This window comes from Calliphora vicina, chromosome 4 (genome assembly GCF_958450345.1).
Source record: "Calliphora vicina chromosome 4, idCalVici1.1, whole genome shotgun sequence".
NCBI lineage: Eukaryota > Metazoa > Arthropoda > Insecta > Diptera > Calliphoridae > Calliphora > Calliphora vicina.
In genome coordinates this window covers 37601872-37629577 of record NC_088783.1, presented here as the reverse complement: position 1 = coordinate 37629577, position 27706 = coordinate 37601872, and the positions used below count along the sequence as shown (strand labels likewise).

At 29.7% G+C, this 27706-nt stretch overlaps 3 protein-coding genes across 3 annotated transcripts; 1 reads left to right on the top strand and 2 right to left on the bottom strand.

Moving 5' to 3' along the window:
* Positions 1-1565: 1565 nt before the first annotated feature.
* Positions 1566-9591, bottom strand: Hmr (Hybrid male rescue). Its single transcript, XM_065509825.1, has 11 exons — positions 9474-9591; positions 8362-8524; positions 7862-8295; positions 7641-7797; positions 7377-7576; positions 4655-5899; positions 4423-4578; positions 3482-3652; positions 2946-3185; positions 2639-2878; positions 1566-2577 (listed from the first exon to the last, which is right to left on the bottom strand). The coding sequence occupies exons 2-11, from the start codon at positions 8409-8411 to the stop codon at positions 2126-2128; spliced, it is 3345 nt and encodes a 1114-aa protein (XP_065365897.1). The 5' UTR covers positions 8412-8524; positions 9474-9591; the 3' UTR covers positions 1566-2125.
* A 12108-nt stretch (positions 9592-21699) lies between these two features.
* Positions 21700-24381, top strand: LOC135958203 (FAST kinase domain-containing protein 5, mitochondrial). Its single transcript, XM_065509085.1, has 4 exons — positions 21700-22688; positions 22821-23774; positions 23849-23961; positions 24030-24381. The coding sequence occupies exons 1-3, from the start codon at positions 21792-21794 to the stop codon at positions 23936-23938; spliced, it is 1941 nt and encodes a 646-aa protein (XP_065365157.1). The 5' UTR covers positions 21700-21791; the 3' UTR covers positions 23939-23961; positions 24030-24381.
* LOC135958204 (mitochondrial ornithine transporter 1-like) lies at positions 24038-27454 on the bottom strand. Its single transcript, XM_065509086.1, has 6 exons — positions 27323-27454; positions 27187-27255; positions 26484-26848; positions 26349-26430; positions 24405-24510; positions 24038-24329 (listed from the first exon to the last, which is right to left on the bottom strand). Exons 1-6 carry the CDS (start codon positions 27327-27329, stop codon positions 24038-24040), a joined length of 921 nt encoding a protein of 306 aa, XP_065365158.1. The 5' UTR covers positions 27330-27454.
* Between the last annotated feature and the right edge of the window lie 252 nt (positions 27455-27706).

The window sequence follows — 27706 nt, the reverse complement described above, 5'->3', positions numbered from 1 at the left end:
AATCATTTTTGCACCAAATCATTACTTGCGATGAGAAATGGATCCATTACAATAACCCGAAGCGTAAGATATCGTATGTGAAGACCGGCCAATCAGCCGAATCGACATCAAAGCCAAATATTCATGGCGCTAAGGTAATGCTCGGGTTTTTTGGTGGGAGCAAAAGGGTCCTATCTATTGTGAGCTGCTGAAATCTAATCAGACAATCACAGGGAATCTGCACCGAACACAACTGATTCGTTTGAAGAATATGCGGCGAGACATGTAACCGTAATATTCCATCAGGACAACGCTCGGCCACATGTTGCAATACCTGTTTAAAACTATTTAGAATGAAGTGGTTGGGAAGTTTTGCCTCAGACGCTTTATAAAGGTCTGAGTTAACAATGGTCAATAATTTTAATAAATTTATTTTGTAGAAATGTTTCAAAATAAAAGCTAAACATTTGAAAAAATCCAGCGTTTTTACGTCATACCACCAGAAAAGTTATCGTTAACATAAATTTTCTAAATAAAAGTTAACGATAACTATAATTTTTTAAAGTAAAGTTATCGATAACTTTTATTTTCTTTAAAAAGTTTTCGATAACATTAACTTAACACGAAACAGTAATCATTAACTATAATTTTATAACGAAAAGTTAGCAATAGCTTTATTTTTTTATTGAAAAGTTATCGATAACTATAATTTCCAATAGAGAAGTTATCGATAACTAAGTAACTTTAATTTAATTGATAAATGTTATCGATACCTTAAATTTTCTATATAAAAGTTATCGATAACATTAATTTTCTATAGAAAAGTTTTCGATAACTATTATTTTCCAGATATTGATAACTTTCTTTTTTCTACTAGAAAAATTATAAAATTAATATAGAACATTTACCGATAACATAAATATTCAACAATTTGTTTTAAATATGGGGGATTTCAAGTCAAGTGAACCAACTTTTAAAATCGATGTCTTCCGATCGGGGAAATTTGCACCAAGGTTAGATCTATTGGATAGTAATTCAGACACAATTTTTCAACAAGATCAAAATTTGACATTTTGACCAAACATGTGATTTTTCTCATCCATGTAACTTATTACCTATTGTTCTTAGCAAAATTTGTCCCAAATAGTTTAGATAGCTATTTCTTCAATCTTTCGAAAAAAAATATTTAAAAAAATCAAATCAAAAACTTTTTTGACTTTTTTCAAAATGGGCCTTTTTTAAAAAAATAAAGCTTAGATATTTTTCTTGAGGACCTATTTGGTCGCTTAGTGGTATGCGTGTTCGATATCTATTAAAAAAAATGTTTTGTAACTCAAAACATACAATTTTTGACTTTTTTTGAAAAATCAAAAACTTTGTTTTTTCGAAATGGGATCTCTTTTTAATTTTTTTTTGCTCAAAAGAAAGCTTGGGTCTATTCCTTTAAGACCTATTTGGTTGCTTAGTGGGATGCGAGTGGGATAGTATCAAAATAAATGTTTTAACACAAAAATTTTATGTCTTGAGTACAAAATATTTATTTTGATAGATAGACCTCTCGTATGTATAATATGTAAAAATGTTCATTAAATTTTTTTGATTCTTTATTAAAATATCCTTTATGCTACTATTTTACGACCTCAAAACAATAAAAAATAAGGTATTTTACAAAAAAAAATAATAAGCAATAAGTAAAAAATAAAAAAAAACAAAATTTGGAGATTACAACCAAACTTAATAGATACATGTAATATCAAAGGAATACTTAAAAAATAATGTACGTATATTTAATTAAATAATAGCCCTGTTTAAAACCGGAAACAATCATATCTCTAGTATTTTAAGAAATTTCACAAATTTGCATTGTCTAATCATTTTGCCCATCATTGCAAGAAAAATGCAAAAATTGGGCTTAAATTAGAATGTGGAACTTGTTCAAAATGATTAATAAATATGGAAAAAATTAAATATTGGATACAAAATGTTAAATTTTACTGCATAATTTTTGTTAAAGTAGCAAGAAATATTAAACCGCATTGAATTAACAGCTGGAATTTGTATTGTATTTTCTATTTGCCAATAATACTGAATAAATAAAATATAATTGAACTTGAATGTCTATAAATATGATTATTTATTTTTTTTGTTAATTCTGTGCATCCTGATTTACACTGGGCCATCCTTTGACATGTGTTATATATTTGCTTAAAATTGCGTTTAATTTTAAATTCTGCTTATCGCTAAAATGTACTAAATTGCCGATGGCATAAACCCAATTCTTAACCACTAAATTACTAGGACTATTCGACATACTAATATCACTGATATAACGTTCGGGAAATACTAAATCCGAATCGTTAGAACCATTCGACGAATTATCCGTATCTACACTGCGATTCAATTCAAATGGAGTTTTTATATTTAATTTACAACGACTTGATGATGTTGATGATTTGTTGGAGGACGATAGGTTGCGTACGATTTCATCCAACTTTTTGTAATATCTTTCATTAACGCGACAACGACTGACGGGATCTTGTTTCTTGTAGGCGAAATACATTTGGGTGGCCTGTTTAAAAGCCAACATACAGTCGGTAACTAAGAAATTAGAAGTAAATAAGTAAACAACTTTTAAACAATAAAACTTAATAATACATACCTAACAAACGCAATTCCTTGGCTACTTTTTTCCAGGCTTCATGTTTAACCATATTATCCGCTTTGCCATATATCACTGGATGTTTTTGTATGGCTGTCATTAGAGCGCCTAATTCTACTTCTCTTTTTGCTTTGCTGTTTGAGGACAACCATTTAGTCATCACATCGTTACTCTTGGTTGGGACCTCCTGCTCCTGTTCAGTCTTCGTTATTTCATTTTCAGCTTTTGGTGTAGTTTTGTCTGCTGATTATGTTTTATTTTTTATATACAAATTGTTGGTCAGGTATGTAATTCATTTTCAACTTACCATTTTTATATCTGTTTTTCATTTCCAACATGGCACATTTCTCAATTTCCTCTACCATTTTGTTGCTGACTATAAAATAAAATGGTTCATTTGGTGTATATCGGGCTTCTACTAAGAATTTCAGTCTGGCCAAGGCCCGCCACCAATTAATAGGCCATTTATTGTCTATGCCAAATTCCAAATCTGTCATGTATTGACAGAAGCAGGCTTTAATGGCCACCCATATATCCTGAATATCAGCTGAAAGGAATTGATAAATTAATTCAAAAGAATTTCTCATATAAAAAATAATAAGAGTGCAATATTTGTCTGTGCCGAATCTTATAACTTTCACCAAAGTATTCTTTACGATAAATATTAAAATCAATTTTTGGTTAAAAGAAAAGTTATCTCAGCTATTTGTGAGTCGATTTCAAATAGCCATCTTAGTTGGTAAGTTATTTGGTGGATTCTAAAAGTTGATTTCAACATACAGACATGGAAATTACAAACGGAATTACAAACTTTAACTACTTAAGTTTTTAACGATTACTTACGAATTTTTGGAAATCTTAGGCTTAATGTGCGCCAGGCACATAGTGTTTCCATATCGGAGAGCTGTTCATTGCTATTGGCTTTGGCTACATCTTGATATAGCACCGGATAACCACTTATGCATTCCACAACTTCGGGCAAACGTTTTATGTACTGCAGCCATCCCTTGGAAACTGAAAATAAAAAATAGGAAATTGTTTTGTAAAAGTTTGCAATTTTAAAATCAATTTGTGATTTGGAAACTGATAATAAAAACAAGTAAGAGAGCTGTGCCAAATCTTATATACCCTTCGCCAAATTATACTTTAAAATATATTTTTTTTTAAATATTTGTTAAATTTTTTTTTTATTAAAAAAAAAAATTTATTAGTGAAAAAAATATTATAATAAAAAAATTTTTTTTTGGTAAAAAAAAATTCGAGGTACAATTTTTTTCCCGATTTTGACCCATTATAGGTCCGACTTTCTTTGGCATTATATACGCCATTGCAAAGGTCTTTATTAACGACTTAGTAATCCAGATATAGATACAAAATAGGTAAAAAATCGAGGCTGTCCTGGTTCTGGTTGTATATCCGCCATTTGTGGGCCGATTGTCTCGATTTTAAATAGCAACCGAGCCGGGAGATTTCCCGATATATTGATGTATGAATCATGTATGTAAGTTATTTGGGGGTTACAAAAGTTGATTTCAACATACTCACGGACAGAGGGACATGGCTATATCGAGTTAGCTATTTTGAAGTCAATTTGTGAAATTTACATTTTTGTTAAAATTGTATATTTTTTTAATAGCATGAGGAGGTTGAGGAGGTTGATGATGGAAATCAATGTTAATTCACAAAATTGTTTAAAACCGTCAATCAGAGGTTCCAATTTCTTAATTCAATTTGAGCCTAATTCACTAAAATCTTAATTCTTAAACTTCATTCAAAGTACTTACCACAGTGCTCATCAAATTTATTAAATAACGTCGTCGACTCCTGCCATACCGTCAAAGATGTTTGGAAAGGTCTCATTAGATCTTTTAAGGGGGCGATTTGGGGGAAATGATTAAAGTTTTCTAGTAAAAAGTTCCAACAGGCGCGACAAATATGTACTAAACAAAGAAATTAAATAAAAATAAATAGTAATCCATCACAGCTATGTCAAAAATAATTACTCAAACTACTAACCTGGTAAATTAAACCTACGACCAATATGTTCCCAATAGTAATTTATCAAACTGGGTTGATTGGCACGTTTATTGTGCAACAATGGTATGGCCAAGACTTCACGTATAAATTTTGCCACCGTGGGCATAGCCAATTGATATTTGGCACTCAGGGGAGGACCATGTACCACCAATAGATTGCCACTTTGTGAGGCTATAAGTTCGATTAGAATTTCATTGGGATTGAGCAAAGAAATGGCACTTGAAATTTTTGGTAATTGGCTGGTGTTGGCAGCTGCTGGTGGAATTGTAGAAGCTGGAATAGCTGTGGCCATATTACTGAGAGGTACGGTTAATTTGTATGATGATATGGAGGAGCCTTGTATTGGAGGAGGAACAGAGCTACAAGTATTACTATTACTGCCTAGAGTAGTGGGTGTCTGCTGTATATTAGCAGCCATATTTGGTAGATTTACGTTGTTCGTACTAAAAGTTGTCATGGAAGGGTTAGTCATAGGTGTTATTTGAAATTGTGGTTGCATTACTGGTGGTGGAGGCCTCAATACGGCTTTAGGTCTAACGGTTATTTGAGGCGTTGTTCTAATCGTAGCCTGTGTGGGCTTGGGAGCCAAAGGTCTAAGAAGCGATGGTATAGGCACAGTTGTTACCTTCGTTTGAGTTGGTAAATTAAATGACATTGGCATTTGTGTTTGCATCATAACTGGCATAGATGTTGAGGCTGGTAGAGAAGAAATGGACATGTAATTGGAAAAGTTGAGTGTGTTTGGGGCAGGTGATAAATTTGGTGGTCCCGTTATTGGTTTTATTTGTAATGATCCCGTATTTAAGGCCTGAGGTGCCAAACTTATGGCTGCTGTTATTTTTGGAAACGAATTCGTTTGCACAGCAGCGGATTGTATTGTTTGTGTTGAGTTTGAAGAGGGTACACTTTGTAGATTATTGATAATTGTTGGCGTCATGGTGATTGTTGTGGCCACTCTGGTGGTACTTGGTGCTCCCAGTGATGTAGCACTTGTTTGAGCCGGACGTTTAGCGGCTTTTTTCGCTTGTTTATTTTGCTTGAGAACTTGAAGTTCTTGTTGCTTTGATGTTTGTGCTGCTTTGGAAATGGCATAAAGTTCGGTAATAATGGTTTCAAAGTACCATTTATCAGTGAGTTGGTAGTTTTGTTGACGCATGTACATTAGTTCCCAATAGAAGTAGCGCATAATAAGCCATGTTGTTTCACATTGTCCAGCCGAACAACCTACAAGGAAAAGAAATAATTTATGATTTGAATATGATGTCACAAAATCTAAAGTTATCGATAACATTTCTATAGAAAATAAAAGTTATCAATAACTTTACTTTAACAAATTAAAGCGTTTGATAACTTTTTATATATAAAATAAAAATCAATAGTTTTTCTATAGAAAACTAAAGTTATCGATAATTTTTAATTATCGTTAACTTTGCTATAGAAAACTAAAGTTATCGATAACTTGTCCATATAATATTGAAGTTATCGATATCTTTTCTATAGAAAACTAAAGTTATCGATATCTTTTCTATAGAAAACTAAAGTTATCGATAACTTTTCTATAGAAAACTAAAGTTATCGATAACTTTTCTATAGAAAACTAAAGTTATCGATAACTTTTCTATAGAAAACTAAAGTTATCGATAACTTTTCTATAGAAAACTAAAGTTATCGATAACTTTTCTATAGAAAACTAAAGTTATCGATAACTTTTCTATAGAAAACTAAAGTTATCGATAACTTTTCTATAGAAAACTAAAGTTATCGATAACTTTTCTATAGAAAACTAAAGTTATCGTTAACTTTTCTATAGAAAACTAAAGTTATCGATAACTTTTCTATAGAAAACTAAAGTTATCGATAACTTTTCTATAGAAAACTAAAGTTATCGATAACTTTTCTATAGAAAACTAAAGTTATCGATAACTGTTCTATAGAAAACTAAAGTTTTCACAACAAATTGAAGTTGTCGATAACTTTTCTATAGAAAATTTATGTTATCGATAAATATTACAGATATCTCAAAACCTTTTTTAAAAAATTTAAGTTATCGATATATTTTTTTAAAAAAAATTTAAGTTATCGATAACTTCTCAATTCAAAATTAAAAATACACAAAGAAAATTAAGATTATCAACTAAATTTGTTTTTTTTTTAATTTCCATTTAAACATTTTTTTTTTTTAATTTTTAAATGAAAAAAATATGTGAAAAAAATTCGGGTTAAGAAATATTTTTCCCGATTTTGACCCACTGTAAGTCCGACTTACTATGGCGATGCAAAGGTCTTTGAAATATTTATCACTATATATCCATATTGTCTACATTAATGACTTAGTAATCCAGATATAGATCAGAAATAGGTCAAAATCGAGGTTGTTCTAGTTTTTTCTTGATTTTAAATAGCAACCGAAACGGATCAATAGCGGATATATTGATGTATGAATCATGTATGTAAGATTTTTGGGGGCTACGGAAAGTTGATTTCAATATACATACGAACATGGCTATATAGACTCCGCTATCTATAACGATCCAGAATATATATACATTCTTTGAAAAATGTAGAAATTTCAAACGAAATGACAAACTTATATATACCCTTACCACTCATGGTCAACGGTATAAAAATCGACAAAGATTTTAAAATTTGTATCACTCACTAAGCACTTGAATATACATACATACATAGCTGTTCTTCTTACCTTTCAAATTAGCCATATCTGTCCAAAGCGTTAAGTACTGCTTACTTTTTTCCGGTGTCTTTAACTGCGAATCTGTGACATAAACAATATCGGACATTTTCTTCATGCGTACAATTAAATTGTAAATGTCCTTGAAATAGTCAATGGGATCAAACCAAGCGGTTTTCAAATAATATGATTGTTTGTAAACCGTATCGGGGCTGTAATAACAACACAATTATATATAAAAAATATAAAAAAAACAATAGAAAACTTCAGACTTACTTGGCAAGTATATAATTTCTTAAGAATTCCAACTGTACCTGCAACTCTGAAGGTGGTGTAGCTGGAGTTGCTGTATTATCTTTGTGTTGATTTGATTGCCACAACTCCCATTCATAACGTGTTTGCATGATAATCCAACATTTCATTAATTTTGTAGCTATGGGGTATTAATAAATGTTTAAAAATGTTCAGATACCAACTTATCTAGATGTTTAACTTACCTTTATCAGCCAAATTACTAGCTATAGCATTCCATATGTAACTTTTTCTTGTGTAATCTTTAAATGCCAGATGTTCGCTGTCATATAATTCGGGATAGGTTTTGATGTGAGTTATTAACAGCTTCATGCTATGGCTAAGTTTGAATTGTTTCTCAGTTTTGCCATTGTCGTCGTCTTCTTCAATGACTATCAATTCGACTGGCTGTTCCACTAATATTAAATCATCATCTACAGGTTTTGGTTTTGTAGTGGCTGTTGTTTCATTCTCTTTACTACATTCTACCATCTTTTCCTCTTCTTCGACATCAAGATTTGTTATTATTTCGACTTCGGTTACATCTGCTGTTTCTGCTGTCTTTTGTAACTCAGGCTCTATTTGAGGTTCCGGTTGAGTATTAATTTCCGTAATATCAAAAGGTAATTTACAAGATTTTCTAAAAATAAGAATGGAAATATTATTAGAGATTTCATATGTTTTTTTTTAAATTTTTAATTCGTACCGATTTTCTATAAATCTCCACAAAAACATAAGTTCCGATTCCAAGTACATAGCGGGACGCTTACGATTTTCTTTGTGACCAGTAATGAAATAGTTATGTAAACGCCGTGCATGACATTGGTAACTATAGCGTAATTCAATCCATGTATCTTTACAATAATCAACTGAAATTAACAAGACGAAAAATATTTACATAAAGATTAGTTTAAATTAAGGATTTTTTGAGATTTTCTTCAACATGTTGGTTTACTACGTTGGAAAGGCCATTGAAATACCTTTCATTTAATATATATTGTCTATATAATAAGCAAAAATAATATAAAGCCACGCCCAATGAGAAAGTAGGCGTTGCGATAAATAACTTATTTTTTGTTGAACTTACAACCAGGGATGAAAAATTTAAATTTTTAAATGAGTCTTGGTAATATCATGGTACTTTTCAATATGAAATAGTATAAAAAACAATACGATCGTATCAACTTCGCAATCCATGCTTACAACTATAGATTTTATAAGAAGTACAAATTTGAAAACAATACGACAAAAAAATGCTCTTTTACAGAAATAAAATTAAGGTTAGTAATTCTCGTAATAAAAATTCGCATGTTAAAATTTACGAATGTTGTTTTTGGGTCGTCGAATTTTTGATTTATTTGCAAGGTTCAGCGGACAAAATTCGCAATAAATCCAAGATTGCAAACAGCTGATAAAAAAAAATTTGTAAAGGAAACATATGCTATTTGAATAGTTTTTTCGAATTTTTTTTAATTTAGTTTCTCAATACACACACAGCCACCTACAACATTCTTCTTCTTATTCATAATTAACTCACTGTTTTGATAACAAAATGTGACGTAGTGTATGGCAAAACTATAGTTTAAATTTTAAAATATAACCCAAAAACATCAAAGTGAATTAACGTTAGATTCGATTTATTATTAGATTAACTAATCTGACTATTAATTGACATTTGAAAACCAACCCTAATATTTAAAATCAATATTATATTTAATCTTTAGTTTAACCTCTCTTTATACTGCCAGTTAACTTTAACCAGCAATTGTGCAATGCATATATAAAAATATGTAGTGTGAAAGAGATAGTCATACATACCATTTACTTTTAATTCTTTAGCAACTTGTTGCCACACCAATTCCTTCTTAGCAACATTTGAGAACAGTTTATGATTGTTGTCATACAGAGAACGATGTCGGCGAACTTGCAAAATTAATTTCTTTTTGAAATTTAAATCCTTTTTTACTTCATGCAGATTTTTCGATTTATCAGCCACAACACAAACATCATTACTCTCATCCAAATCAATTGAAATCATCTGTAAATTCAATTTAAATAAAACCATTATAAAATCTCTATATTAAATATAAAAAAATTCAAACTGGCAATGCTTTCATGTAAAATGTATAGCAACATCTTGCTTCACAAACAACAACGAATATGAATACAAAAAAAGAAGAGATTAACAGCAATAATATTTCTGTTTCGCATTTTGTTTTGTTACAAAAGTACTTATACAATGGCACTGTTATGAAAGTTTATTAACAGTATGTTTGTGTTTGAGTGTGTATCAATGTTAAACCATACAAACTCTCTTGGAAAACAAAAACCACCATTTGTTTGAAGTAGAAGAAGAAGCAATAACAACAAACTTGACGTTTATACACGCCAACAAATGTTTTTACTTGGCAAGTTTTGCCTTTACATATTTTCATCTATAAATAAATGTATAATTGTTTTTGTAATACGATCAGCATTTTGTGTGTTTATTTATTTAGCCAAAGGGTATGCAAGTAAAAATATTTGTTAAAGATCACTAATTTGTTTAAGATATTTAAATACAATTATAAAGAAAACCACCACATTAATTTTCTTTCGATAAAAACACACGAATAAGAGAGCAACAAGTTTATCATCAAATCAAGCATTTATTTATTCATTTATATAAAAATATGTATAATAACAGCTCTCTGAGTAGTATGTTAAATCGAAGACGAGGGCATCTTTGCAGAGTTGCCACTATTCGTATATTGATTGTTAAACATAGATTAGACTACAGAATGAGGTCATAAGAAACAGAGTTGATTTTTCTTTTATCGTTTACATATTTTGTATTCAACTGTACATGTTGACGATTTAACATTATATAAAAACGACAGTCTTTGATTTTTCAGAATTATAGTACTATAATTAAAACAAATGGCAAGATTTTATCTTTATATGTATAATTCTTCTGTACGTGTGTTAGTAACTGAACTCCTCCTTAAATTTTTTTAAACACCCTAAAAATTTTAAACTATTTTTTGATAAAAATATATTTTTACTGCAATTTTATTTTTATTACTCTTTACTTTGAAGGTACATAAGATTCGGCTCAGTCGAATATAGATCTCTTACTTGTTTCACTTGTTTTTTTTTTGCATTTTTATTAAACATATTTATAATTGTTGGTTGACTCAAATTTTAAATACCACACTAACTTATGAGGTTTGCATATTTTTAATTTTTTCGTGTTATTTTATGACATACGACTTTATGACTACTGTTTGAATACCCTACCGTTTGAATACATTTTGCCGCAAATTTAATTATCTGTTGCCCAGTTTTCTAGATAAAACCAATTGGACTTAAAAAAAAAAAGAATTAAATCGTCAAAATATGAAAAAAAAATAAATAAAATTAACTAAAACAAGTACGAGAGCTATATTCGGCTGTGCCGAATCTTATATACCCTTCACCAAATTATACTTCAAAATAATTGTTTTTAAATATTTTTAGGTAAACAAAATTTATTATTTTTTTTTCAAAATTTCAAAATTTTACTTTTTCGAAATTGTTTTTTAATTTTTTTTAAAAAAAGTTTTTTTTAAATTTTTTTAAAAAATTGTTTTTAAATTTTGTTTTGGAAAAAAATTTATGACAAAAAAAATTTTTTGAAAAAAAAAAAAATTCGTGTCAAAAAATATTTTTCCCGATTTTGACCCATTATAGATCCAACTTACTATATAGCCTTATCTACATCGTTGCAATGGACTTTGAAATATCTATCATTAGATATCCATATTGTCTATATTAATGACTTAGTAATCCATATATAGATCAAAAATAGGTAAAAAATCTAGGTTGTCCCGGTTTTTTGCTCATATCTCCGTTATTTATGGACGGATTTTGCTGATTTTAAATAGCAAACTTCTCGAAAGCATGTCTGACAGAATTATTGAAGATTTGGATCCCGAAGATATCCGGGTTCTTCAGAAAATTGATTTCAACTATCAGACAGACAGACGGACATGGCTTAATCGACTCCGCTATCTATAAGGATCCAGAATATATATACTTTATAGGGTCGTAAATGAAAAATGTAGACATTACAAACGGAATGACAAACTTAGAACTGAATTGTATTGATTTTTTTAAATAAAAGTTTATTTTTTTGTTAAAAATTATGTAAAAGTTTGTTTTTTTAAGAGCATATTTTTTAAATTTTAAGAGCATATTTAAGCACTTAAAACGTTTTTTTAGATCATATTTCTGGTTTCCCTGGTGATGAGTTATGCAGATAGTGCCAATCGGTCACCTGCAATAACATCCTCATGTTAAATTCACATTAATAACGTTGTTCGTGTGTTGAAAATACGCTAGTAGTAGTTCTCAGTGGGTATATGATTCGACGTGGCAGAACTAGTTCAATTAACTGCAGGGAAACAACTGTGCGAATACATATAAACGTATGTATGTGACAAACTATAATGTACTTAATGAAACATTTCAGTAGTTTTTTAAACTTTTGTGTGTATTACTATGTTTATACGCACGGCTTATTCGCAAATAAAAATATTGCAATTAGAAATAAATGCCGCATAAACAGTGAATTAATTTTTTATTTGCGAAGAGCTAACTCACGAAAACAATTCCTGATTAACGACACTATTTGCAAATTAGATATTAAGCATTGCCATATGTTTTAAAGCTTTTAGTTTATTAAGACGTTTTTTAAATATTTCATTGCGTTTTTGAATTAATTGGATTGCAAGACGGGCAAGAATTTTTGATTCTATAATTTTTACATTTTAAAAAATAAAAAATGTATCATATTTTATTCAATAAAAGAGCTACCAAATAATTACATTTTACCATCCGGCATCTCATAAAAACAAGAATTTTCAGCAACTAATGTGACATATAAACAGTGAGTTAGTTAATTGCAAATAATATTTATTTGCGAATAGGTTACGTTTAAACGTAGTATATGTGTGTCAAGTTTGTGCATTGTTCTTATTTATGATTCTTTAATACTTTGTGTGAGTTTTTTATGGAAATATCTTGGTAGCAAAAAATTATATTTTGATAGAGTTAAGTTGAAGTTTTGTTTATATAAATATGTAATTTTACAAATTGTTAAATTAAAATTTATGATAAAAAAATTGTTTGGTGAAAAAAAAATCCCGATTTTGACCCGTTGTAGGTCCGACTTACTACGGCGTTATATACGTGGTTGCAAGGGCTCGATGAAGACTTTTTTCCCTTTCGACTTAGATTTACACTGCTTAGTTATGACAAAACAATAAACACAGCATAAAAGGTCTTATTATTTTAGGACTTATTTTTTTAAAACTATTAGTTAAAAAATATGACCTGATAGCACACCGTGTAAATACCACAAATATACTATATTTTAAATCATAATTTACTATGGCCCATAATCATAGTCAAACACTAAAGTCGGTTCTTTTTAAAAATCATCTTTAAAATGAAAATCTGATGAATGTTTTCATACAATATACAAAAAAAATATAGACAAGTGGCACCGCTGAACAGCTGACATTGAAAATTAAAAAAAAAAATCAAAAGTAACCTGGAGAACTAAAGTAAAAAGCAGTTTGTGATGGAAATGATTAGATTAATATCAGATTTAGGCTATTTTGGTACAACTGATGCTGTTGTTAAATGAATTAAAAACAGCTTCAGCTAGTTTTATATTTAGAGTTGACATCAACGTCAGAAGTATACTTTAACTTGTCTATGATGAACCTAAAGTCGACTTTAGTTCTCTTAAAGTATACTTAATTTTTGACTATGATTATGGGCCTATGTATTTAAATATGGAGTTTACAGCGTTAAACGCATAGACTACAGCAGCATACCAACCACAATCTGTCAAAATTAAAATAAGTAAATACGTTTATTATGATGCTATCGCAGGTACAAGGCTACACGACCACCATTTCCGCTGTAGCCAACTTATGCTAATTTCTATTTTCGTATGCGACAATGAACAATATGCATCAAAACGTTAATGTCAGCTGGTTACGACATTGCTGAGGTAGCTGACTACAAAATAACGATTGCTACCAACGACATTTTCGCGTTTTCGAATACACATAAGCAAATGAATTCGCTTCAAAAACACATTAGATAAAAACACAAGAGAGCTATATTCGGCTGTGCCGAATCTTATATACCCTTCATATTATATATTCAATTATACTTCTAAATAAAAAATTTAAATATTTTTAGGTGAACAAAATTTTTTTTTTTCAGTTTTTTTAATTTTTTTGAAAAAAAAAAATTTTCGAATTGTTTTTTTTTAAATTAATTTTAAAAAATATTTTTTTTTAAATTTAAAAAAAAAATAAATATGCTATATGCTAGTCACATTTGAAATTGGGAGTACAAAAAAATATATTTTTTTAAATTGTTAGCTGCTAGTACTTCTTTAAACATTTTAATTACTACTTAATTGTAATTAATAAATTATAAAATATTTTTTTTAACAAATATTTCTTATTTATAAAACGTTTTTTTTTAATTTTACCCCCCAACAAATTTGTTTTATTTTGCGACAATGACTACCTATAGGTGGGCGTGGTTCTAAATTTAAATTGTGCCAATTTTGATCATATGCTTATGTGCCGATTTGGTCATAAAATAATATCATACATTTAACCCCTAAACGTGCTAAATTATGTTTGCCGCCAAATGTATATTTTTCCAAGACATCAACCAATGCGAAAAATGTTATCCCTCTTTAATAATTTTGTATATACCCTTCTCTTTTATGCCCAGCACAAAAACATTAACGAACATAAACCAAAAGGAAATTAGTAACAGAAGAAAAGAAAACCTACTCTCATCTGTGCTCTCAACAATAAAAACGATGTGCTGGTATTTTTTCTATTATGCTTTGTTTGGCTATTCGTCAGCAGACCAAATTATTTTAAATTCATTTTATAAGTACATATTTTTCATATTCTAAACAAAAACTTACCTTTAAATAATTATATTAGTAAATAGTTTAATAACACAACTTTAATAAAAATGTCTTTTTGTTTTGTTTTATCTACAATAAAAACAAAATTCCACTTTGCAATGTTAAACACTGGCACGGCCGAACTAAACAAACTGTTGAGAGAAACTGAATTGTGTATACGAATGAATATACAATACACAACACATTTACATACATTTCGAACAGAACATGTTTGGCAATATTGTTGATATATTTCAGCAACATGTAACTGGGTTTCTTAACAGTCTGTTAAATATGAAAGAAATCTTTCGTTATAATGTTGCTCCACGGCTGTATTTTATTTGTGTACATAATCGAATAAGAAAAATGTTATGCTTTGAGCTATAATTTAATTATGTATGCATTTGCTTACTTTTAATGTAAGTACTAAAAAGAATGTAAGTAATATATAAATTACTTTAACCATAGGGTAACATAGAGACGAGACGTAATTCTCAAAAACCTAACTCTTGCAACTACAAAATACGTGTTAGGTCAATGTATTTTGTTGTAGTATCTAACATATGATTTGTAGCATTGGTAGGTAAAATATAAATATTTCAATCAGTTGCTTGATGTTGTTGCGGATATTTTATTTTTAACCATACATGCACACAAATTAAAATCTCTCTATTCGCCTACCAATGATTTGTAGTATTTTTATTTGATAAACCGCAGTGTCTCGTCTCTATGTGAAATTCTCTATGACTTTAACTTTGAGATCAAATGTTAAGTTTAACATCAGGTTTAAAATAGAAGAATAGGGATGCCAATACAACTTTACAATAATTTTAAAACGGGACACGTTTACACGGGACACGTTTACATGACCATTAGGATTTGTTGTTTTTTATTTTCAAAATAAATGTCTACTGCGCATGCCGTCATAAAATACCATAACTGCTTGTATGTTATGAAAACTGTATGAGATTTGAAAAATGATTGCAATTTTAATTTATGTGTCATTTCTACTTTGCACTATTTGTTTTCTCATATTTGAAGTTAAAATTTGTATTTTGCTTTCAAAAGAAAACACGAATGTCTTTTTCTACGTCATGCAAACGGCTGATTAACTAACGGACCTGCGCAATGCTTAATCTGTTTATTTGATTTATGCAATGCTGTTAGGTTTTCTTTAAATACGTTGAACATTAGCTAATAAATTTAAAAAAATCTATTAAGTCATTTACAAATCACATAAATTCGGAAACACTGGTTTATTGTTTGATAAATTAATTGATTGATTGATAAAATTACAGTAGGAGTAAATTTAAGCTATTTATAATCGTATTTCCAAAATCGATTATTTTTTATTTGAGATCGAATTATGAATGTTCCCTTGTATGGGAACTATGGACAAATGTTTTCCGATTTTCGTCATAATTTCAGAGTATTTATAGTATGTCGCCGTTTACACTTGCAATTCGTTGTTTTCGTTCGTAATACCTACATACACACAAACATGCACATTAATGTGCAAACTGTCTGCAATAAAAAGCTTTGTGTGTAAACGCGAATGCAAGTTTAAATAATAAAATCTTATGCGCGAAAAATCTTACAGTGTAAATGGGGACTATGATTTGCTCAAAATTCTATCAGGATTGCCGCATAATCAACATATTTACTGTTCAAACAATATTCAGGGGGGACATTTGTTTGGGGACTAAGTGAACGAAACAGAAACGAAATTATTTTTTAATTTTGGATGTCGCACATTAAATAGGATTTCATTATTTTTGACAAAATCTATTATTTTTTCCTCTTCCAATAAGAAAATTTATTATACCCTTCACCTTCGTGAGAAGGGTATATATAAGTTTGTCATTCCGTTTGTAATTTCTACATTTTTCATTTCCGATCCTATAAAGTATATATATTCTGGATCTTTATAGATAGCGGAGTCATTTAAGCCATGCCCGTCTGTCTGTCTGTTGAAATCAGTATTCTGAAGACCCCAGATATCTTCGGGATCCAAATCTTCAATAATTCTGTCAGACATGTTTTCGAGAATTTTGCTATTTAAAATCAGCAAAATCGGTCCACAAATGGCTGAGATATGAGGAAGAACCAAGACAACCTCGATGTTTGACCTATTTTTGACCTATATCTGGATTACTATGTCATTAATATATACAATATGGATATCTAATGATAGATATTTCAAAGACATTTGAAACGACGTATATAAGACCATAGTAAGTTGGACCTACAATGGGTCAAAATCGGGAAAAAAATTTTTAACCCGATTTTTTTTTTTTTAAAAAATTAAAAAACAAAAAAAACATTTTTTAAAATTTTAAAAAAAAAAAAAAATTAAAATTTAAAACAATCGAAAAATTTTTTTTCCAAAAAATGAAAAGAACAACTGCAAAAAAAATTAAATTTTGTTTACCTAAAAATATTTAAAATTTTGAAGTATAATTTGGTGAAGGGTATATAAGATTCGGCACAGCCGAATATAGCACTCTTACTTGTTTTTTTATTCATTTTGATTTTCTTTAAATTTGAAATAAAAAAATAATTTCGTTCATACAGCACCGAAAACAACCTACTTGAAGTTGTTTTCGTTCCGGACCCAAATGACAGGTTTTTCGTTACTGTCATACTGTACCCAATTTTCGTTGCCGATTTCTGAAACGAAATTTTTTTCGGGGCAAATATATGGAATTTTATTTCGGTGCCGATTACGGTGTATGCGGAAAGGCAGCTTTAATCGTCGAGATTATAATATCCGATAATAAGTTTTTGATTTTTTTACTTTATTTTTAATGTATTCAATATATTTTTTGTTGTTTATGTAAAATCATAAATAATTAAGATCAAAATTGCCTATATCCCGCATAAAAACTTAAAATAAATTATTTGATTTCAAAAACAATTAAAACTATAATGCAATTTAGTTCTTTTTAGCAAATAAGTGAATGGCAGTATTTTCTGATTTCAAAAGTACCTACTAAATATTGATCATCATTAAGAAACACGACGATCATGAAAAAATTACTTTTTTCATCCTTAGAGTAGGCAACGTATATTTTTTAGATCTTTAGTTCATATTATATGTACAGAAATATGTATACTGTATGTATGTAAGATAAATTGTATATATGTATATAAGCAAGCTATTGTACTTTATTATACACACAATTCGAATAGAATAGGCAGACGTCAATAAAAGGGGTTGCCACTGTTTCAACAATTACAAGAAAGACCGGGAAAAAACTTTCTTAAATCATTTTGAAAATTTACTAGGTACTGATCTTAAACACTAAAAAGGAATAAATAAATTTCTAAATCTTATTAATAGTAGTTTTTTACCAAATATTATATAAACTGATTTTTTTTTATTTGTTTTTTTGTCAAAATACGTTTTTTTTAAAGAAACCCGGATAAATCTTGTTTTCGCCAATAACTAAGCAGCAAAATTGTTGTGAATTTTGGTAATGACAACTAGTTACCACATACATTACTTTGTAATGAGTTACCCATCACATTATTTTATTTAGTAGAGTAGGTAATTATTATTTTACAGGTTGTAAATGGACTTTTGCATTTAGCACAGCTGTCTAGTGTGTTTGACTGAAAAACGAGACGTTAGTGGATCAACACCAGTCGAAGCCATTCATTAATTTAAACTATTGTTAACTTTTTGGAACTGAGTAATCCAACATATTCGCCGTTCTATAGTTTCATATAGTTTTATCAGTTTTCAAAAAACTCAATTATTTTTTGTGGGAGAGTGTTTTTTTGTTGTACACATCAACATTAAAATTCATGTTTTCTCGTATTTTTGTCAAGTAAAAATTTGGTTTAAATTCAGATTAGAAAGATATTAACATCTACTACTTAAATCAGGTATTGTTTTTGAAATCGCATGATTTGTTGAACATTTATTTAAGAAATAGTAAAAAATCCTAAAATATTCAAAGCGGTTTTTCTCGAAATTATTTTTTGGAATTATGACGTTGTTGCAGCAAATGAGCGACAATAATCAAAATTTCTGTACATTTTATTCGATATCGTACAAGAGAATCCAAAAATATAAAAATCTCCCACGTTCACTCGTATACGAATGCGAGAATTAGCCCCGTGGAAAATAAATTTCTCAGACATCAACCCTCGAAGTATATCTATCTCGTTTCCTCTGAATATGCTTTCCTTTTATTATTTTTCTTCAAGTACAGTTGCCGAGTGAATAAAAACCAATCTTCTCTCATCAGTTCTCTCGTATTTCGTTAACACTAAAAAAGTGGTTGGTTTTTCAGTTTTCTTTTGTGTTGCTATTCGCCAGCAGACCAACAAACTTTTTGGTATACATATTTTTCATAATACACAATAGGTTTTACTTACCATTTTATTTCTTTATTTAAAAAGATCTTTGTGTAGATTTTGTTTTTATTAATTTGTAATAAACTTCAACGTGTCTGTGTTTAAATAAAATTTGCACTTTTTTTCTTCACACGAACACCCACAACGAAGAAAATGCTGAGAGCAACTAAAATGTTTATACGAATGAGGACAAAGTAAAGAAAAGTTAATATTAGTGTATGGCAATACTGTTTGTATATATACATCGTACGAGTTTGTTGATACATGTTGCTGGGAAAACATGCTGTTAAATGTTTCTGCAAATGCCTTTACAGTACTTTGAAATGTTTCTTGTTAGGCATGTAAATAGCATTACATTTTTTAAAATTGCAGCATGGGATCATAAATACAACTTAGAATACAACTATAGAATAAATACCACAGATAAATATTTTGTGTATAGCGATATTTCCTATAAAAAAATGTTTGTATACAATTTTTTTCTATAGAAAATTTTTCGAAAACAGTTTTTTCTTCAGAAAATGTTTTGTGTAGCAGTTTTTTCTATAGAAAATTGTGTGTATAACATTATTTTTTTTTTCCTATTGAGAATGTTTTTTTATAGCAAATGTTATGAACATTTGCTATTTGACAATTTCGTGGATAATATTTTTTTCTACAGAAATGAACAATTTATAGAACTTTTTCTAGAAAACTTTGTTTATAACAATATTTTCTATAGACATTTTTTAAAAATAAACCGAACTAAAAATATTTTCTGTACGCAGTCAAACGAACATAGTAAAATAAAAGAAGTAAGAGGGCTATATTCGGCTATGACGAATCTTATATATCCTACACCAAATTATACTTCAAAATACAAATTTTAAATATTTTTAGGTAAACAACATTTTTTTCCAGTTGTTTTTTTAATTTTTTGGAATTTTTTTTTCGAATTGTTATTTTAAAATTTTTTTTTTTTAAATTTAAAAAAAATTTTTTTTGTTTTTTTAAATTTTTTTTGGTGAAAAAGAAAATTCGCGTTAAAAAATATTTTTGCCGATTTTGACCCATTGTATGTCCAACTTACTATGGTCTTATATACGACGTTGCAAAGGTCTTTGAAATATCTATCATCAGATATCCATATTGTCTATATTAATGACTTCGTAATCCAGATATACATACATAGGTCAAAAATCAAGGTTGTCCTGGTTTTTTCCTCATATCTAAGCCATTTGAGGGCCGATTTTAAATAGGATACTTCTCGAAAGCATGTCTGACAGAATTATTGAAGATTTGGATCCCGAAGATATCTGGGGTCTTCAGAAAATTGATTTCAACAGACAGACAGACGGACATGGCTTAATCGACTCCGCTATCTATAAGGATCCAGAATATATATACTTTATAGGGTCGGAAAATTACATTGTGGAAATTACAAACGGAATGACAAACTTACATATACCCTTCTCACGAAGGTGAAGGGTATAAAAATTTGAATACAGGAATTTCTTGTTTGAGATTAATTGCATACCATGCCATTGAAATTATAAAAAATATCCTGCGATTTTAAAATATCTTGATACATTTCTCAAGACATTCGCTTCGCTATAATTTCGTATGTTTTTACAGTAGGCAAGTTTAGATCCAGCATATTTTAATTCAAACTCCTTACAATGATATTAAAGCTATTTATAAAAAGTTAGAAGACTCTAGCTATAATAGTAGTTTAGATATTCGAAATTAATTATTTACATTAATTTGTAATCCCTACAATTTATGGAAAATAATACATCAGCTATTCGGACAAAGTTTTATGAATCTTGTATTTATGGTTCTCGAGATGTTTAGAAATAACTATTTACTTTGTTTGGTAGATGACTCACCCCCTGTTCCGATAGGAAATTGATTTGTATAAAGTTTGAAGACTCACAATTATAGTTCTGAAGATATTCTAAAATACTATTTACTTTGCATGGGAGGTGCCTCGCCCACTAATCCACTACCGCACATTTTCAGCTAGACTATGTAAAATTATAGGAGAGATATTCGGACAAAGTTTGAAGAATATCGTAATTATAATTTTACCTCCTATAAGGTACAAACAAATAAACAGACATAAATACGGATAAACACAAAATTCTCAATTTTACTCGTTTTCACCCACTTGAAGGTAGACTTTGAAAAGGTACTTTCTAAATAGCTATTTTTGTGACTATAGTGAGCTAAACAAATTTTCCTTTTAAACAAATATTCAATGTTTAGAAACTAAAGGTACCTATTTTTCCAGTTTTCCCTCCTTTTACTATTTTAGTTCAGAGCGACACAACCTTAAGCAATATCTAAACGAACTAACTACACAAACGATCACTGAATATTTGAATACAAATTTGGCCACTTGTGTCTGTACTATTATTTAGTGCTGTTAAAATAAACAATAGCAGAAACAATCTCTGTTAAATTTCCTCAAACAATGTATACAACATTATAACTCAGCAACAATTTTAAATGGTATAAAATGTATATACACATGTTATTCTCATACACATTATCAATGTTAACTTACACTCTCTCTCTTTCTTCTTTGCTCTTTATTTCTATAAGAAAAAACAAACATTTGTTTACATTATTTTCATAGCAAAACAAAAACAACACACACAATCCCACCAAAACATGCTGAACAGCTGATTTCATTATGACATTCTGTAAAAAAAACCGCGTCGGTGAACAAGTGTTTCGTTGCGTATCTGCTAAAAGTGTTAAGTTTTATTAAATAATGAATTAAATAGTTTATAATTTAGTGTAAAATTGTTATAAAAATGTTTAGAAATATAGTTAAAAGTGTTTTCTTAAATAATACCAAAAATTTAAACAAATTGAAGGCGCAAAAATGGCCCTTGCAAACAAACAGATTTGTACATGTTTATGCCAGCATGAATGCAAAAATTTTCATGGATAGGGAGAATATGCATGCCCATCATGTTTTGGAAGTCTCCTTAAATTCCTATCAAATATTACCCGAGTATAAGGAAATTGTACAAGCCAACAAACTAAGTGTGGACATTTTAAAACCCAATGAAGAAAATCTTTCCGTCAATCAATTGTTTGATAGCTTTAAGTTCCTGTGTTGTTACTGCCAACAATCTAATACCTTAATATCACAAAATCAATTTACCAAATTTGTTAGCCTTTACTGTGACAAGATCCATTTGTTGAGTGATGAACAATTAAAGGATTCCCTAAGATTGCTGGCTGTATTGCCGCAAGAACCTAGTGTACGTTCTGAAAATTTTGTACAACTTTGGAATACTCTTGATATAGAGTGCTGTCGTCGTATCGAGAATTGGAAAACAAATGAATTGCTTCTAATATCTGATGCTTGGTATAAATTGAATTTGGCTCGTATTTGTGATTTTGTGTGGGAGGCTTTACGCAAGTTGGGACGCAAAGTATTGAAAATGCAACCCAGCCAATTGGTTCAAACCATGTTTCTGTGTAATGTCATGCGGCGTACCGTATTCGATATGTTTGATTTTGAGGTGAATTTGGCCAAGTGTGCAAAGGAAATGTCATTGGCGGAATTGGGTGTCATGTCAATGGGTTTCTTTAAGACTCAGACTCAAATACGTAATACGGAGTTGCTGAGTTATTTGTATCAACGTTTAATGGATGAGTTGCATACGGTGGATGATATAACTTTTGTGGCGATCTTAAAGGTGGGTATAAATAAATGTGAAATTTGTAATTGTACCTATGAAATAAGATAATGTTCAATGAAATATCTTCACAAATTAAACTTATTCAAAATAACTGAAAATATACTTGTGATTTCCATTCCCACTACTAAGGTTCTCCGCTATAGCTCCAGATTACCTCAAGCCGACATTATGATGAAACTCTTAGATAAAATTTATAAAGAAAAATTAGACAGCATGAATCTGTTGACCTGCCTTCATGTGGCTCTACTTGGCTGCGAATTACAATGTTGTCACGATGAAATCATTGAGAAAATTATGCACAAATTTCATGATCAACTCGAATCGACTAGACTAAAAGATTTGGAACGCATAAGTTTGGTTATAGCCCTCTTCAACATACGCACACCCAGTAAAATCGAAGAGCTGTTGTGTGAAAAGATTTTACAATCTTTACAAGGACGTATAGAGGAAATTCTTAAGCATCCTAAATGTTTTACAAATTGTTTACATTTCTTAACACTTAGGGGTTACTACGACAAAGATATGTTGTCTACAGCTTTGGAAAGGAAATTTTTAAAGCATGCGGTTGGCTCAAATTTACCCAAGTGTCGGGAAATTTTCCATTTGGATACATTTGTGAAATTAAATTTGTTGGAGGAAGGCTATGAGGGAGCACAATTACAGGATAAATATCGCAAGACAATGGGTAAAATGTTGACTCATTATATACCCGAACGTAATTCGAAATTCAAATTGAATGCTACGGATAATATATTATTGCAAATTAAGGAAATCACAAATGGCATTTTGCCTCACAATCAGTTTAAACATATACTACCCAACTATGAGAGATCGGATGTTGTTATTTGTTATGATCGTGAGCAAAAAAAATCTGTAGAGATTTCTCCTGAGTGTCCTGAAAATTATAATGGTGACATATTGACACGTGATTTATTATTGGGAGTTAACAATCGCAAAGAAGTGGATACAATAGCTATTGTAATAGCTGGCTGGAATAATGTGGTGCGGGGCAAAGATAGACATACTGGTTTGTTTGATATGAAATTGAAACAATTAGAAATATTGGGTCATAAATATGTGGTGGTAAGTACAGCTTCAAATAAATAATTTTAAAAAATTGTTTATTTATAGTAAAAATTTATGTACTTCCATTTTAGATTTATTGGCATGAATGGCGTGAGCTAGAAACCCACCAAGATCGCATACAATTTGTTAAACGCCGTCTTGCGACAGTCATTAATTTATAATAAAAAAAAACAATAAACAACAAGTAAGCTTATTTTTAAACACATTAATTAGTCCATATAACACTATTAAACTAATTTACTATAAATTCAGATTTCAGGTCACACCAATTCGTTCAAAGTCTTTTTGGTGTATTCGTATACTAAGAACAAAGTAGCTGTTGCTGGTATAGTACGCAACACCGAGGGCAATAGACCATTGTATAAAGCCACAACACCTTCTTTGCGTATTATTTCCAAACCTACCGAGGTCATTGATCTCTTAAGATTATTAACTTGTATACGTGATTTAATAACATCGGCTGGGAAAATAGACGTCCACAAAGTGACACCACCTACGGCACCAGCGAACATAGTTTTTAAAGCGCCTATATCTTCTTTGGATTGTCCGGGTCTGCAAACAAAAAATATAAATAAAGTAAGTAAAAGAAAATAAAAAGAAAAAAATTATGAAAAATAATATGCATACTTGGCCAAAAATTGTCTGGTGCCCTCATAGCCACCAAAGAAAAAGAAGTAACCGGGCATTTCACGCATGAATGTTGATGTGAGGCCTCTAAAGAAACCGGGTACACCTGAAATAAAAAAAAATATGATTAAACAAATATTTTTCATAATTTTCACTCTTAATCAAATTTAATATTTAAAGCCGATGCATTTTTCTCGTCGGTTTGTATTGCATATCCAGTTTTAGGCAACAAGGCGTAGTAAGCCGAAGAGTGCTAAATAATTAATATCCTGACATTGCTTCAATAGTCATTATTTTCCCATAATTAGTCGTTAGCCAACCGAAGCCGATTCATTTTTCTCGTCGAATTGTATTCCCTATTCCCTGTACTCTTAACTCATAAGTCTTGGATTATATCCATAGCTAAATAATTTTTATTACAAATCAGAAAAATTCCCAGAAAATATACTGAAAATATTCTTCAGAATAACAAATATTTCCAATGGTTATTGGCAAAAACTGTAAAAATATTTTAATGAAGCTACCAAAATACTTATTTTAAATGCTATATTAAGACATGTACATTACCCTCCAGGTTTCATTGGTTGTCTAAGCCAGGAAATAAATAAGTCTACTATCCAACAAGTCTATTTGAATGATTATTAATAAACAAGCTGAGGCCAATTTAAACGAACATCAATTCGTAATACTAACAAAAATAAATATTTTTTGATCATTGAATATAAATATTGGGGATCTTATGTCAAATGAACCAAATTTTGAAATCGATGTCTTCCCATCGGGATGAAAGTTGCACCAAGGTTAGTTCAATTGGATAGTAATTCAGACACAATTTTTCCACAAGATCGGTCAAGAACTCTACTATTTAACGGGGGGGGATGGTTGGTCAAAATTTGACATTTTGGCCAAGCAGATGTTTTTCTTATCCATGTAACTTATTACCTATTGTTCTTAGCAAAATTTGTCCCAAATAGTTAAAATAAAAAAAGTTTGTCTTTTTTTTTTTCAGAATCAAAAACTTTTTGATTTTTTTTTTTTGCAAAATGAGCATTTTTTAAAAAGAAAGCTTAGGTCTTTTCCTTTACGAACTTTTTGCTCGCTTAGTGGGATGCGAGTAGGATATTTATCAAAATAAATGTTCTGTAACTCATGACATACAAATTTTGATTTTTTTTTTTTGCAAAATCAAGAACTTTTTTGCCTTATTTTTCAAAAGTCATAGTAGTAAATATAAATCACTAAATTTTGTCCATAATTTAACACAGCTCCCATATAAGACCCGCTCCCAAAAATCTGTTTTAGGAGTACAAATATTTTGTAGATGCTGGAATCGGATTTAACTTTAAATTTTATATTAAGCCAGGTTTTTCTTTCAAACGATTTTTTAAATGAGTTAGGGCTTTTTTATAATTACTATAAATCTGTTTGTTCGTCAACTTAGGAAACTGAATTTTTTAAAGGAGGTCTATTTGAGTCCTGTCTACCAGAATATGTAAAAAAACGAGATACGACATTTCTATATTAAACCATCGATAAGCCCTACCATATTATCATATGGTAGGGCCGAATATACTCTCTTGTTTTACTTTTATTATGTAAATTTAGTTAGTATAATGAAATCCTCACTTTTTAATCATCTAAACAAATACTTTAAGTTACTGGAGATAAAAACCATATTTTGAGGGATTTCAAAAGAGATATTTCAATTATATTTGCAAAGTAACTAAATTTACTAGTCACACCTACTTCAAATTCAATCTCCTTCACTACCTTAATCATGTTGTTCTCCAAGAATCTTATCTTTGCTCATAGAATTTGCCAGCTGATAACATAAATAAAAGTTTTTTTTTAACAAAACTATATTCCCTCACAACTAAATACTATTTTGTTTATAATAAAAAAACAATTCAAAAACATAAAAAACACATTTTACTTAAACCTTACCTTCAGTAGCCATTATTTGTCTGGTAAGTTTCCAGGGTGTAATATGCACATTATTAGAAGCTTTGGGATTTTGTAGTTGCATCTGGAATATTTAATGTTGTAATAAATACATATATTATTTTAGGTCTAACAAACCTCTCTTAAAGCCTGCAATTTACATTTAACCAATTCCGTGGGACATAGTGTGAACGTCGAAAAGAATGCAGCCAAAAATCCTGCAAATGCATTTCCTATTACTGGCAAATCTTTAGTATGCTCTATTTTCATGCCATATGCCACCGCCTTTTGACAGCCACCATAGGCGGCAAATAATACAGAATTTTCAGCCACATTTGCTATAACAGCTGGTATGGAACCGGCATATAGACCGCGGAAAATACCATCTTGCCGATAGGTTTTTACAAAGCAATCCACCATATTGTTGTAGAGTTTGGGAAAGGCTTGTTGTTTTACCTTCACCGTGTCCAGAGGTTGGGAAACATAAACTTGTAGGGCGCCACCTGTAACAGAGGAAAACAAATATAGATAATTTTTACAATTCAATTGCAATTTATGAATGAAATTTGTGAGCACGTGAATATTAATATTAAGACGAAAATTATCTTATCAATGTAAGTTATGGAAGGTCCAATCTGTGGTACTTGAAATAATTTTTTTACAACGTCTTAATAGGAAGTCTAATACTAGGTAGAATTCGCTTAGAGTCATATATTATTTTAATGCATTTTAATGTTTTTTTAAATTTTCGAACTTGTGCAATCTTTACTCAAGTTTCATAGATTAAACACATTTCAAACTCTGTGTATAAAACAAACTAAAACAAATGCTTAGTACTTACCCAAAGAACCCGCTGTAAAGTCTATACAGCCCGTCAGCAATTTATTATCTGTAGTTTTACCAGTGACATCTGCAACAAATAATTGATTTTCTTAGTCCTCAGACTCATATTATTTAATAAATTTCAAGTTCCTTACCCAACATATTGATGGCTTTTTATAACTAAACAATTAAAAAAGAATAAAATTTTCCCTAATTAACAAAGAAGCAAAATTATGTTTTGAATACACCACTAAATCAGTTCTCCACTGGAACTCTTCTTAGACACAACTAAACACAACGAATTGGAAAAACATATGAACACTAGAATTGTTATTAACAGAGTTTATCAGTATATTTGAGAACTATTCATTGCTCTTTTTAGCTCTTAGCTAATTGTTGTTGTTGCTTGTAGTTATAAATACTCTTTTAATAAGAGTTTCATTTCTTATCAGTAAAATTGCGTCATGTATGCACGTTTTCTGTTACTTTTTTTTCTGTTTTTATTTTGACTAATAATTATTATGTATTATCGCCATAAA

Bases quoted from the DNA above. Each gene is read 5' to 3' on its own strand.
- LOC135958203 (XM_065509085.1), top strand. From the start codon at position 21,792: ATGTTTAGAAATATAGTTAAAAGTGTTTTCTTAAATAATACCAAAAAT. The intron at 22,689-22,820 runs GTGGGTATAAAT...CCCACTACTAAG, and splicing joins CTTTTGTGGCGATCTTAAAG to GTTCTCCGCTATAGCTCCAG. The intron at 23,775-23,848 runs GTAAGTACAGCT...CTTCCATTTTAG, and splicing joins TGGGTCATAAATATGTGGTG to ATTTATTGGCATGAATGGCG.
- LOC135958204 (XM_065509086.1), bottom strand. The intron at 26,849-27,186 runs GTAAGTACTAAG...CCTCTGTTACAG, and splicing joins CTTTACAGCGGGTTCTTTGG to GTGGCGCCCTACAAGTTTAT. The intron at 24,511-26,348 runs GTAAGGTTTAAG...TTTTTATTTCAG, and splicing joins ACAAATAATGGCTACTGAAG to GTGTACCCGGTTTCTTTAGA.
- Hmr (XM_065509825.1), bottom strand. From the start codon at position 8,411: ATGTACTTGGAATCGGAACTTATGTTTTTGTGGAGATTTATAGAAAAT. The intron at 8,296-8,361 runs GTACGAATTAAA...TCTTATTTTTAG, and splicing joins TGGAGATTTATAGAAAATCG to AAAATCTTGTAAATTACCTT. The intron at 2,578-2,638 runs GTATGTATTATT...CTAATTTCTTAG, and splicing joins CAAGGAATTGCGTTTGTTAG to TTACCGACTGTATGTTGGCT.